General features: G+C 45.7%; 1 protein-coding gene across 1 annotated transcript in view; it reads right to left on the bottom strand.

The window, feature by feature from the left end:
- The window catches only part of MAN2A1 (mannosidase alpha class 2A member 1), a 113,959-nt gene extending 104,664 nt beyond the window's left edge, over nt 1–9,295 (bottom strand). Inside the window, exon 1 of the mRNA XM_027671156.1 lies at nt 9,161–9,295. Within this exon, the coding sequence (XP_027526957.1) occupies nt 9,161–9,295 (135 nt within the window). The remainder of the gene's footprint in view (nt 1–9,160) is intronic.
- Between the last annotated feature and the right edge of the window lie 5,061 nt (nt 9,296–14,356).

Genomic DNA, 14,356 nt, shown 5'->3' with positions numbered 1-14,356 from the left:
GGCCAAACAGTACCAAACAGTAGCAAAGTTAGTCTAAAGCTCTTTCATCTTATTAATTATTAGTAAAAGATGTTGACCTACTAGTAAAACAGATTAGAAGCATGTTACAGGGGACACTAAATACATCTAATTAAAATATAAAACACACAGATCCTCTCCATTACTAAAACCATATTCCAGTGTTTTGTTTTAAATTAAGCTTTCAATTTTTCCATGGTTTTCTTTTTCTTTTTACCTGAGCAGACATGTACCAATTTTAACTTAAACAGTACTGTCTGAAATTTTGTTTTCTATGTGGTTTTGTAGATACTGGATAGCAAAAGTTGGGCTAGCTGCACAAATCATAAACTTTAGCAGACCTACTCCTGACTTTACAGCATCAAGTCTCATAAAAGAAGCAATCCTGATCCAAGACTTTGAGAAATGCCTAACTACAAGGAAAATTGGAGGTATGCCATCTGAGTGTGTCCTAGTCCAAATGAACAACATTAAAGGATGCTCTGTTAACCTACACACTTGTTTTAAAACAAGGAAACTAAATATAAAGTTATGAGAATCACTTGGCCTACACAACCAGTTAATAAGTTTATAACAACTTTGGTGTAAGATTCTTTCATTTCTCTCTGTCTTTTAACATTGATGAGTGTGCCAATAAAGATTTAATTAAAAAGCAAGAAAGGAAATCCTGCTGTTACTTCACAGCAAAGGAAGTATTTCTACAAGAAGTGCAAAATACCAACAAATCCAATAGTGCTGAAAGTAGCTACAGCTGCATTGGTAGAAGAATGGCATCACAGGAGCCCACACACTGTGGTTACACAGGATTGGACTTAACCAACAAAATCCTTCCATGTAAGGGCAGCACAGATCAGCATGCCCTCCTCCCTCTTGGAACAAAAACTGTCCATACCTGTTAGCTGCACTGAGAAACCTGCCATTACCACCACATGAATCAGCTACATAAACAGTTCCTTATGCTTCAGTCAGTCTGAACCCTTCAGTGGTTTTCATGCCCCAAATACTCCAAAGCAGTCTGCTTTCTCACTGCCCTCTGCTTGTCCTTCTCTGTTTGCTTCTGATGCCAGTCTGACCTGCAGCAAGGACTCTCCAGAAAGGAGCATGCTGCCACCCAGCACAAGGAGGGAAGCCCAGCAGCACAAGGAGAGACCAAGATGTTTTATTCTGGGGAAGTGGAGAGTGGACAGTTTCTCCCATGTAAACATAGTACATTGTAGAAAAGACATTAGTTGCAACTTTCATTTCCTGAGTGAATGCTCACTCTTTCCCTAAATGCAGTAACTTCCAACAGGCTACACTGATGATCATTTCCTCAGGAAAAAGACAGCTAGCTCAAATAATCGAAGAGGGAGTATGACAGGCCCACAGATGAGATCATCTCAAAGAAATAGGCTGGCAGTGGAGAAATCTGCATTAGAGACTTCTGATGTTACATCAGCTGGAATTTGGTTATTCATATCCAGACTCAGCCAGCAACCACCCAGTGTTTGGTTCAAAACCAGAAAGAGCCCATTTTCTTTCTCCGGCACATGAACAAGCAGGAGACCACAAAGGAACTGGCAGTGTCCTATATAAGAGACTCTGGTGCACCAACGAAGTCTGGTGAAGAAAGCGAAGTACCACAATGAATGGCTCTTCAAAGGATGTGGAATTCAAGATCTTTGCCTATACACATTTATTACAGCAAGCAGTGAGAAAACTGGACTCTGGCTGCACTGAATGGCAGTCATCTTAATGGTTTTCAGCACCAGTCTTGTCAATTATTATATCCAGGTACATCTTTGGAAATCATGTACTAACTTTGCTAAAATCTTGACATAAACCTCTGAAGAGATGCCAGCATATCAAGATAGTAACACAAGGAAGCATTCACTATCAGAGCACTGTACAGTGAACAGAACATACTAAACATAGAATTAAATGGTCACCTACTGCACAGAAAAAACAAGCAGGTAAAAGTCAAAAATGCAACCTGGTGTAGCATCAAAGCTTAATATTTGAACACACTGCTTCAGCATGTATTCACTTTGCAAAGTAGGACATAGAACAAAAAACAAGCATACAGTGCACCAGTTAAAAGGACAATTCAAGGTCTCAAGACTTTATTGATCTGGGCAGAAGGCATAAGTGCATTCGTGACAATGAAAAGTACGTAAGTAATCCTCTTAGTAATTTCCTACCTGTAGCAGGGTGAATTTATGCTGATACTTTTGGTCTGTGTTTGGCCCAGACAACTGTAAAAGTTTTGCTCTTTCCCTGCCAAGTTTTGAGAAAACAAGTACTGATAAATGGGTACCTCATCCTTGGAGAGAGAGCTTCTTGTATAAACTGTTTTAATTGGTGTTCTGTGATTGGCTAATTGTCCTCCAAGGTCGCTTGAAGGAGAAAGTGAAGACTATAATGATGAAGTAGCACCCCCAGACTCATTTGGAAAAGACTCCCCCAAGTGCAGCACGCAAGCACAGGGAAAGTCACGCATGCACAGAAGAGATGCACTTACCTAATGAAGGGGGTGGGACTGAGGGCCTCTGGTTGGGCAGTGATGACCACTCCTGCCCAGGTTGAGGTCACTCAGTTAATTGTATAAAAGCAGATAGTGCTTTCTTGGAGCGGAGCAAGTTTTACCTCAAGGACAACATTGCCTTTGGCGGGGACACCTGCCAGTTTGTGAACTTACTGACTCTCCAAGGATGCAGCTTCTGCTTATGGGTAATTATAGGCATACTAGATCGGTAAGATAACTTTATGGGCAACAGCTGGGTAACTGGGGAGGTCGTGCTGGGGGCTTATTTCTCTCCTCCTTCCTCCTTTTTGGGCTTGTTTGTTTTGTTGGCCACCTCTTGGTAATAAATATCAGTTTTGTTGAGCTTGCAACGGTGTCATGGTTTTCAAGATTCAGCATGGTTCGAACTCCTCCCTAATACACCACCTTTAAAGTATTATTCAAAAGAAACTCACTTTATAAAGACACTGGAATTCTTCTGAATTAAGTAACTACAAAACAAAAGTCTGTTCTCTTAAAAAAAATTAGGAAAGTTCTGATTCAAAAGTGCAACAGCCTGACAGACAGATTTTAAGAAGTTGATGGACTTCCACAGTTTGCTTTACCAGAAGCAGCAATAACAGGAATGCTTAATGTACTATTATACTAGATTTAAGTTTCATGTAATTTACAGAGACAAATATAAGGCATGCTGTTAGGGATTAGTTTTGACACAAGCATCAGTGATCTGAAGGCAAGGAGAAAAGAAAGGGAGATGGAGAGAAATCTAGAAATACTCAGTTTCAAGTCAATTAAACTGAAAAATGTCCACTGTGACTAATACATTTCAGTTGCATTTCCTTTTTGATTTCTCTTCTAACCCTAAGCCAAATCCTTATTTAAATGGCTAGCAATACAAGACTGAAGCACAGCTTGCATGCCATTAGGAGTATGAGCATTTTAATAACGGTTATTTTCATTTGAACAAGTCAAAACTTAACATGTTAGAAAAATAAAAGCTCAAAGTAAGAATAAACTAGAAAACCTCTCTCCATTTAATTTATACAGTTACAGTTTATACAGTTAAGTTAGGCATTGACTCTAGGTAGCAGAAGGAACTGCTCAATTACAGCTAGTGCTACTATTCTGTAAAATATATTTTGCTCAACATTTTGCACCAGATTCAAAGACTGTAATTGAGGGAGACTGTTAGCTTCTGCTTGACTGCTGCTTAGCCAGAACTTTAAAAAAAACGGCAAGCTCTGTGAATGTTAGGAGAACAAAGAATTGTTACTGACCTGTAATTATGTTCACAAAGACGGCTGCTCCTCCTTTGCAATGTACTACAAGCTGAGGAGAAGTAATCCTAAATTTCAATTATTTTGCACTCGAGATCATTTACATGACATTCAAAGGCTTTTAGATTGTGAACTTACTAAGGGTTTTGTTTGTTTGTTTTTAAAATCAGTCAACGTTTCAAATCCAGAAAAATGATGATTTTTGGATTTTTTCACTCAGCATTCAGTCTCCTCAGATGTGAAACTTGTAAGAATGCTAGTAAAAGTCACCGCACCCATAATTTCTCAGTGCCCAGAAGTCAAAATGTGACAACTTCAAAATTATGCATAACCTTAATGATCACTATTCACATTTTAGAGTAAAACAAACATTTCCTAAATGCCTGCTCACACTGCTTCCAATATTTCTGCAAACACAAGTCCTGTTATGTGTTACACAACATTGACTAGAAAGCTCCCAAACAAGCTCATGAAAACACACCAACTACTCTGAACACGCAGCTTCAAAACGTGTCCATGTAAGGCACTGATTTCAGTTACTTCACTATGGCAAGGCACATAGCCAAAATCTGTGTGGAAAAGGTGTTTACAGGGTATTTGTGGGGCAAGGTACGTATCAAGCATCAGCTGATACACTGCAGCTACAGAGGACTGACTGAAGGCAGAGCTTCTTACAGTAGGGGAAGTACTATCTCCGCAGCACTCCAAAATAAAGTTCACAAGGCGCGTTTGTTCAACACACAAATCAAAGAACGGCTGGTGTTTCTGCCATGTGTTTGGTCCTTATTTCCTGCTATTACTGCTTCACCCTTCCATGATTCATATTTTGGCCAAGTGGTACTACTGTCAAATTATTGGCAAGTTCAGATGAAATAACACCCTGCACTGCAACAATCACCACTTGTGCAATTTATGCTGAAGTATTTGATACATTGTGTAGATGCCTTGAAAGCATGATTCCAGTAAAGAAGCTTTATCGGTACCACCAAGAGCAAGGATATCTAATGCTTTGCTAGAAGGACATTGGAAGCAAACAAAATCCAAAAAAAGACAAAACAAAAACAACAATAACAACAAAAACATACACCAAGCCAGCTGGTTTTAGAGGAACTGTACTCAATCACCTTAGTTCGATGCACTGCAATTAGTGAGTCCATAAAACCATAAAAGCAGTTAGCACACATGAGATCAGAGTAAGTTTCAAATAACAGTAGTCGAAGAGGGAGGTGGTGAAGAAAACACAGAGGGGACAAAGAGAGGGATCTTCAAATAACAATTGCTTAAGAAAAAGAAAATGGTAAGCACGGAAGTTACTGAATGTTTGTGCTTCGACTTTTAACAAACTTTAAAGAAAAGAACAAAGACAAATTAAAGCAATTACTTGGTACCGACCCAGTTATCTACCAGAATAATGGGAGACTCGACTTTCAAAAACGTATTTCCAGAAACAATCTTGCACACAGGGGGGAGATATGTCCCATAAAAGCTAAACCAAACCAAGTGAAAGTAGTTAGAGGAAAAAGTTCAAGTTCAAAGCATCACCTATCATATAGTGACAGAGGATGTTGCAATGTGTTGCTGTTTCGCCTTGCTCAACCATAAAATTAACTCAAAATTAACTTCCATGTTAAAAAGACCATATATTTCTGAAGTAAGACACTCTTACAAATCCTCCACTTAATTTTGTTTTTTCAGTTGGACTTTTAAAGTGTGTCATGCATGCTAAGGTGCAAATGTAGAATCAAAAGACATATTTCACAGCCGTCTGTAAATGAACAGCTTTCATGAATCTCAATAGCCTTCATGGATCTGTTCTAAGTCAAGGCAAAGTTAGCTGAGCAAACAAGCCATTATGCTAATGATTTTTTTTTTCTATTTGAGTTCAAAATCCAGAGTAGATCAATATGGGCCTATCAGTATTTGGTATTCCTCTGTATACCATTTCACAGGTTCTTCAATATAAGCTGCTTATGGACTTACTCCACTAGAGACTTGATTTGAACGTAGTTTTCACTTAGCAGTTATCAATTTGGCCCACAAATCACTTGTAACTGACACTTGCTGCACAAGAGATATCACTGGACTGAGCACCACTTTGAACCTCACTCTACTCTACAGTCACACAAGATTTCTCAGATAATTCTGTGTTGTTGCAGACAAAACCAATACACTTAACCACTTTTTCTACTATATTCCACTAGAAGAATCTTACACAGTGACCTGTACTGACAATGGGTACAATAATAAACTAAAAATGCACCTAAGGCCATTCCTGCACCTTGAGCTTGTCCCTGCGTAATGTTGTAACGTGATACCCAGCCTGAGACAGGACACTGGGACACATCACATTCTGAGACTTGTCCTGAGACAGGAGCATCCTATGGCTAGGAACAGGCTCAGAAAGACAGAGCTTGTGATATGGCCATCCTAAGAATAATACATGTCAGATAAACAGGCAGGATTCATGAAGATACATGCAGGAATTACAAAGGAGAAGTCAGTAAGTCTATAAGTACCTATTCTTCCTGGAATTAATAGGGACTTCCATTGTATGGCAACATAGAGATCTTCTGGTATTAGGATTTCAATGTACCACCAGTGATGACAAGGCTATAAATCACCTTACCTCAAGTTCTATTAGAGCTGCCCCTATTGCCACCTTAGCATGGAGAGGTGTGAAAAAATCTCATTGTAAAACTGACTACTGATGCCAGCTTTTGCAACCCAAACACTGAGAAAGACACAATGGCACTGCTGTGTCCCAAGCCTGACCACAGGTTCTGTTTAGCACAGCAGAGAAAATCATTTAAGTATTTGGTTAGAGAGCACATAAAGCCATCTGCCTATGGATATTCACCCATCTTGGGAGATCCTGCCCAAAAATTATTTCTACAAGACATTTCTGCTGGCATCCTTGAACAACCACCTGAACTCTCAAAGTGTTATGCAAGTTCTGTAGGGCAGCTCTTGACTCACTGGCCTACACTGAGAAGCCTGAAAGAAGACAGGTTCACAAGACTGAGTCTGATGCAAACTACCTTGAGACCACGCCAAGACAAGGCACCTTGTCTGAAAGAAAACATGGCAATGAAAACGAAGCAGCAATTCCAATAACTAATTTTACTACTGGCACTAGGTACCATGACACTTGATGTGAATGCAGACTAACAGGCACTACCAGCTGAAAAATTGCCAGCACAGAAAGAGGTATGAAGTAAATCAAACCAGTAATATCTGAGGGAAAAAAAAAAAAAAGGCTTGCTTCCTCTTTCTAAGCCAAAAAATACTGACCTTTGTTATCAGAAAACAGAATGCCTTCTTAAATCTACAAACTGCTGCCATAGTTTTTCACAAACAGAAACAGCCTGAAGGTTTTACATCTGTGGCTAGTTTCACTTACAGTACTCTGAGCTTTGGCAACACTGCACTGACACAAACAATCATATGAGGCATTAGTATTGAAGCTGTTTCTTTCAAAATTTCTGGAGGTTTCTATTCCACTTTTCATGGTTTGAATTTATTTTAAACTGATATTATAAGGCTATGAAAACATTTGCCAGATATCAGAGGTTTCATAGGTACAACAAAGTGAAAAATTTATATCACATGAGTAGCAAAAGCAAATTACAAAATCATGTCAATTTCATCTTTAACTTCCTCAAAGGATAAAGCAATAAGAAAGGAAAAGGTAACTGTTCACCCAAAGGAAGGACTAGTGATAGACAGAAGATTCTCCAATAAGAATAAGAACGCTCAAAAAAATTTAGACATGGAAAAAACAAAAAGAGTCAACACTGACAGATTGTTCTACAAGACTGAGAGAAAGGAGGAGGATGGAAGGAGAAATGTTGGTCTCTAACTGACTAGATCACATAGAAGGAAGAGGCCTAAAAACAGATTAAGGTCCCAAGCCCTTCCTCACAAGAAAAAAGACCATGTTCCACCTCAGATCATTGTAGGATACAGACAGGAACTTCAACTGCAAGACAGTGACAAAAGAAAACAAAACATGTCTAATAAGTCTTCCTTATTCACTCAAGTATTTAAAACCAAAATCTAACATTAAAAAAACCAACAAACCACCAAAGGATGAGCTTTCCAGTTCTACACTTCACCAGGATTAAACTCAGCTGGTGAAATAACGACACATTAAGTGATTTCTTTACATAAGTTACCGACCATATCACCAAAGCAGCACGTGTACTTAGCTGTTACAAGTGTAACACGTGGCATTACTCGCCAGCCGGAGGTACATTTTGAACAGACACAACTGCTGTAGCCAGTCTTGTTTTTCATTCTTCCATCTCCTAAGCTTCTTCTTTCCTTTATCCTCGTTCCTGCAAAAACTAGTGGCTGACCTTTGAACTGTAACTTGAAGGAAAAAGAGTAGAACAGATCTGCTCCCTTTCTTTACATTTAAGTAAAGGTTTTTATTTTTACCATTAACAAAATGGTATCAGTAATTACTTTTGCATTAAATAAAACAACAGTGGTTCTAACAGAGCGATAACTGTTATTTTTTATACAAGCTTTTGGAGTTCTATTCATTTGAAGTGAATTCACTGCAGTACTAGAATAAATTTTCATTTGTTTTGTTTCCAGTAAAAATAAGCACCGTGCAAGCATAAATAGGTTATAATTTCATTTTCTGTGTTGGGGTTTCTTTTGTCCACTACTATAAAAACACACAGCTGTTTATACACAGCAGCATTCTGCTATTCTGCACAGCATGCCATGCCCTCTCTGAAATACATGTTTCTTGTCACGGGCAAATATTCCTTATCAGAACACAACCGCCACGCACAGTTTTTGAATTTCTCCGTCACACAGACAACGGAGGAAAGTGAGGAGCTGCATCTTTCAACCACGCGGCGCAGTCGGGTCAGCCGGTTACGGCTCCCAAGTAAGGCTCAGCGGAACGGAAAGCAGCAGCGAAGTCAGCATTTCCCTAAACCTACCTGTTGTTGACACGGCTGCGATTCTACCCTCGGATTCCCAGCTCTCCCTCCTGTTTCCAGTACCGCTTCCCACAGCCCAGAGTGAGCCCCGCACCCCTGCTTTGCTGCCCGCCCGAGGAGCCCCCGGGGCCGCGGGAGTCGCACCGCAGCCTCCAGCTCGTCCCGCCCGGGCGAAGGGGGCTTGTCCCCCTACCAGGCCGGCCAGGTGGGCTGTTCCCCGCACCCCGCTACCCGCACAGCCCCGGGCCGGGCCGAGCCGAGCCGCGGCAGCGCCGCCCGGAAGCAGCTCCGCTCGCCCCCCGCCCCGGGAGCCCCGCAGCCCGAGAATCTCGGCGGGGAGAAAGGAGCCCCGCTGGCGGCACCGCCACCTCCCCCTCTCCGCCCCCGGCCGCCGCCCTGCTCACCTTGGGGAAGGTGCCCTCCCGCCGGGGGCTCTTCGGGTGGTCGAAGTGGCCGCGGTCTAGCATCAGGTACAGGGAGAAGATCACAACGCAGAAGACCGCGCTACCGAACACCGTGAACTGCCGGCTCAGCTTCATCTCCGCGGCCGCCGGGCCGGCCCCGCCGCACTCCTCCCGCCGCGGCCGGCGCGCCCGGGCCCCGCTCGGCCGCCCCGCGCTCGGGGCCGAAAGTTGTCCCGGCGCGGCGGGGACCGCGGGCGCCGCCGCCCTCGGAGAGGGGCGGCACGGACCCTCCTCCGGAGAAGTGCGAGAAGTTGCCCCCCAGCCCCCCCTCCCCCGCCCGCCACGCCGGGGCGAGGAGCCGTGTCGAGACCACCCCGCCGGCGCAGCAAGAGGCGAGACGAGAGTTTCCGGGAGCGGATCGAGTTCTCCGGCAGGAGAGCGCTCGGCGGGGAAGTGGCGGCAGCGGCGGCGCGGGGCCGACCAAGCGGCGCTGCTCGCTGCTCCCTGCTCCCCGCTCCCTGCCTCCTCCTCCTCCTCCTCCTCCTCTCCCCCCCTCCTTCTCCTCCTTCTCTCCCCCCCTCCTTCTCCTCCTTCTCCTCCTTCTCCTCCCCCTCCTCCTCCTCCTCCTTCGGCCGCTTCCGCGGCCGCCCCGCTGCTCCTCACTGCCCGCACGCGGCGCAGGAGTCTGGCACCTCCTCCCGCGGCCAGAGCTGTGCCACCGCCGGAGCTCCCGGGGCCACCACGCACACGCTCAGCACCGAGCGAGCCCCCGCCCGGCCCCACCGCCGCCGGAGCCGCCACGTCACGGCCGCGGCCCCGCCCCCGCCGCTCCAGCCCCCGGGGAGAGTCTCGGCCGCCGCCCTTCCCGCTCCGCCTGGGGAAGGAGGGCAGCCCCGTTCTTGCTCTCCACGTCTGTCTCGGCGCGGCGGGGCCGGCCCGAAGCTGCCTCCTCCCCCCGGGCGGCGCGGCCGCTCGGAGGCGCCACTCACCGATGTCGCCGCTCCTGCCGCCGCCCCGTCGGCCGTCGTTGTGTGGCAGCCTCGGCCGCGGAAAGCGGGGAGGCTGGGGGAGGTAGCGGGAGGGATGCCGTGGGACTCCGTCGTGCTGCCCGGGCCCTGCGGCGGCCAGGGGGAGAAGGAGGAGAGGGACAGAACGACCCCCCGCATCCGCGTTGTTTAACAAGGCCCCCGTTGCACCTTTCCATAGGATACCGGTTGCCCATGGAACAACGGGCACGTTTGTGAGCCGCTGCCAAGGTCCGGCTTGGGTCAGGCTTTTCTATGTATGAATAAGTAGCTTCGTGGAAAGCACCGCGTGTTCCTGCAGGAATGGGTCACAGCTGGAACGGGCCAGTTCAGGGCTGGCCGTTCAGGTAGTGCCACTTCTCTGTTTTGTAGCTTTTAGCTTCTAGTTCTTACAGATTTAATCTGCTCAGTTTGAAAAACGTCCATGCCTGGTGCCTGCTCCTGGCCAATATTTCGAGGAAGTACAAGCACGTCCTGGAAACATGTTCTGCCACTGTGTGTGCTTCTTTTTTAATGACTGTCATTGAGACATACCCTATGACTTAAAGTCAGGATGTATGTGTTAGCATCAATACTTGTAGTGGTTTGAACCAGGTTTTCCCCCTGAAGCTAAGAAAGTGGTAACCCCCAGGGGGTGGTGACCCTTGGGGTTTGACCCAATCAGCGCTCCCGCAAAATATAAATATATCTCTAGACCGGAAAAGAAAAGGTACTTGTTGTTTGAAGAAGAAGTGGCCATGTTGTAGAGCCACGAGGAGCCGGGACAAGAGCCCTGGGGGCTCTGCCCACCCCCCCCCCAGCCCCCGGTTGGGGGTTTAGGGGACTCGGAACAGTGTTAAACTGGGCTGAGTGCCTGTAGCTAAGAGCTGGGGGAGTTTCTCCCCGGTAAGCAGCAGTAGGAGACACTAAGAGTGGCAGCAGAGCAGCAGTGGATGGAGAAATGGTGGCACAGAGCCAAGAGATAAGAAGAAGCAGCAGAAGCCGGCATGCAGCCGAGGCAGACACAGAGTTGTTTGAAGAAAAGGAAAGCAGCAGCAGGAAGAGAACCAAGCCACTGCAGAGAGAGAGTTTCGGGGGTAAGAACTGAACAACCAAACTTCCCCCAAACTCCTTTGAGACCCCTCCTAGGAGGAGGGAGATGGAAGAGCCTCAGAGTGCTACAGCACTGCTGAGAGAGGAGCAAGAAGCTCAGGCCTCCTGAGAGCTAAGCCAGGATGGCCAACGGAATGTGTGTGTGTGGGGTGACCTTGGGCCCCCCTTGCTACAACTTCAGAGAAGCTAGCAGCCATCTTGAGTCAGAGCATGGGACCTCTGCAAAGGGGCTTGAGTCCCCTGAAGATAAGGACTGTCGCGAAGCCCCCTGTGCTTCGTGATATGACCGTGGTGACGCGCCCTTTGTCCTGGGAAACGCAGCCCACGGAAAGACCCTTCGTTTGCGTCGGAGGGCCGAGGGGCTTGGAGACCCCCTTGTGTGCATTGGCAAAGATCCAGCTGCAACTGCTGCATTTGGAAGAGAGAGACACTGCTGCCCTAGAGAAAACTGCTGCTCAGAGACTGGAAGGGGTCTTTTCTTCTTCTTCCCTCCTGGACTTTTAATTGGAAGGGAGAAGAGATTTGGCCCATTGTAAATATTATATTGTCATGGTAGAGATAGAGTTAAGATTGTATGTAATGTATTATACTATTTATTTATGTGTACAGTCATTGTAATATATACCTTCCCCCCATTTTGAGTCTTGTGTTTTTGTCTGGAAAACCCATCTCACACTGGGTTGAGATGTGGGAGGGGGGCTAAGAATCAGGAATTGGATTTTGGGCTCTAAAACCATGACACTACTTTATTTTCTTTTTCCATTAAAATCATCCTCGCCCCCCCCCCCCCCCCCCTCCCCCCCCCCCCCCCCCCCAAAAAAAAAGCTGGTAAAACTGTAATAGTACACAAATATTTGGCCAATAAATTTCAACAGACTTTTGCAGGAGCCAAGAGGCTGATATGATTCCTAAGTTTTTCCATGTTTGGAGCTTCTTCCAATATCTTACAGAACATACTTGAGCATTTGATTATTCATAACTTCTCCTTCCGTCTCTCCCACTGGACAAAATGTTGAGGTGTTGGATTCTGCCTTTGAAGGGCCGTACAAGACTGCTGCAGTAACTGGGTCTGGGAATTAAGAACTACTGTGGTTGCAAATGGGAGGGGAACCTCAGGCTATCCAAGTCACACCAGTTTGATGCCAGAGCCAGCAAGACATGCCCAGGGCCTGGAGAGAAATCACAGGTCAGCAGGAGAACACCTGAAGGGCAGCACAAAGGAATTCCAGCCGCTCCAGTCAGTAAGTGGGTTTGCAACTCAAATGCCTCTATGCAAACAAGTGTCTTGTCCCGTTGGAGTGCATGGATGGATGAGGATGGAGGCGAATGAGGAGCTGATCAAAAGCTTATGGGTCAGGATTAAAGGGAGGGAAGGGACAGGTGACATTACAGTGAGGGTCTGCTACAGGTCTCCCATCCAGGAAGACCAAGCAGATGAATTCCTCCACAGACAGACAGGAGCAGACTCACATTCACAAGCCCTGGTCCTCATGGGACCCAACATCTCTTGGAAGAACAAGAAGTTCCTGGAATGCATTGATGAATCCTTCCTTCTCCAAGTGATAGAGGAGCCAACAAGGAGAGGTGCTGTGCTGGACCTTGTTCTCACCAACAAGGAGGGGCTAGAGGGGAATGTGAGGCTCAAGGTCAGCCTGGGATGTAGTGATCATGAAATGGTGTAGTTCAAGATCCCTGGGGCAATGAAGGGGAAGCACAGCAAGTTCACTGCAATGAACTGGGGGGAGCTGACTTGGCCTCTTCAGGGATCTGCTTCATAAAGCACCATGGGATAAAACCCTGGAGGAAAGAGGAGCACAAGAAAGCTGGTTAATAGTCAAGGATCACATCTTCCAAGCTCATAAGTGATACATTCCAACAAAGAGGAACTCAGGCAAAACCATAGGAGGCCTGGATGGTTGAATTTCTGGATAAGAAGCAAGGAGGTTCTGAACAAACACAAAAACGAAGCCTACAAATGGTGGAAGCAAGGACAGGTGTTCTGGGAGGAATATAGAGAACTTGTCTGAGTAGCCAGGGATCAGGTTAAGAAAGCTAAAGCACTGCGAGTATTAAACTTAGACAGAGACTTCAAGGGCAAAAAGAAAAGCTTCTACAGGTATGCCAGTGGTAAAAGGAAGTGTAGGGAAAATGCGGCCCCTCTTCAGACGAAAATAGGAGACCTGGGACATGGAGGAGGTTGAGATACTTAAAGACCTTTTTACCTCAGCCTTTACTGGTGAGTGCTCCAACCACACTGCCAAAGTCACAAAGGGCAAAGGCAGGCACAGATAGAGTGAAGAACCACCCATTGCAGGAGAACATCGGGTTCAGTAATATCTAAGGAAACTGAAGGTGCACTACTCCATGGGACCTGATGAGGTGCATCCACAGGTCCTAAGGGAACTGGCTGAAGAAATGCCTAAGCCACTACCATCATATTTGAAAAGTCATGGTGATCTAGTGAAGTTCCCACTGACTGGAAAAGGATAAACATAAACTTCAGTTTTAAAAGGGGAAATGAGGAAGACTCGGAGAACTACAGGCTGGTCTCACTTCAGTGCTCAACAAGACCATGGAGCAGATCCTCCTTAAAAGTATGCTAAGGCACATGGAAAACAACGAGATGATTGGTGACAGCCACCATGTCTTCACTTAGGCCAATTTGTGCCTGAAAAATTACTTGGCCTTCTACAATGGGTTTACAGCATTGGTGAATAAGGGAAGAGCAAATTACATAATTCACCTGGACTTGTGTAAAACTTTGGATTCTGTCCCACATGACATCCTAAACTGGATTATATGAATGGATCATTTGGTGAATAAGGAATTGTCTGGATGGTCACACTCAAAGAGTTGTAGTCAATATCCAAGTGGAGACCTAGTAGTGTTCATCGGGGGTTGGTGAAGAGCCTGGAGAAGAGAAGGCTCCAGGGAAACCTTACAAAAGCCTTCCAGTACCTAAAGAGGGGCTACAAGAGAGCTGGAGATGGACTTCTCGCAAGGGCATGTAGTGATAAGACAAGGGGGAATAGCTTTAGACAGAAAGAGAGTACCACAGAGGGACATTAGTTATCAGGTG

Source organism: Neopelma chrysocephalum, unplaced genomic scaffold (genome assembly GCF_003984885.1).
Source record: "Neopelma chrysocephalum unplaced genomic scaffold, ASM398488v2 Primary Assembly neopelma1_97034, whole genome shotgun sequence".
Lineage (NCBI taxonomy): Eukaryota > Metazoa > Chordata > Aves > Passeriformes > Pipridae > Neopelma > Neopelma chrysocephalum.
Note: the sequence above shows the minus strand (reverse complement) of the source record. Positions and strands in the feature narration are given on the sequence as shown.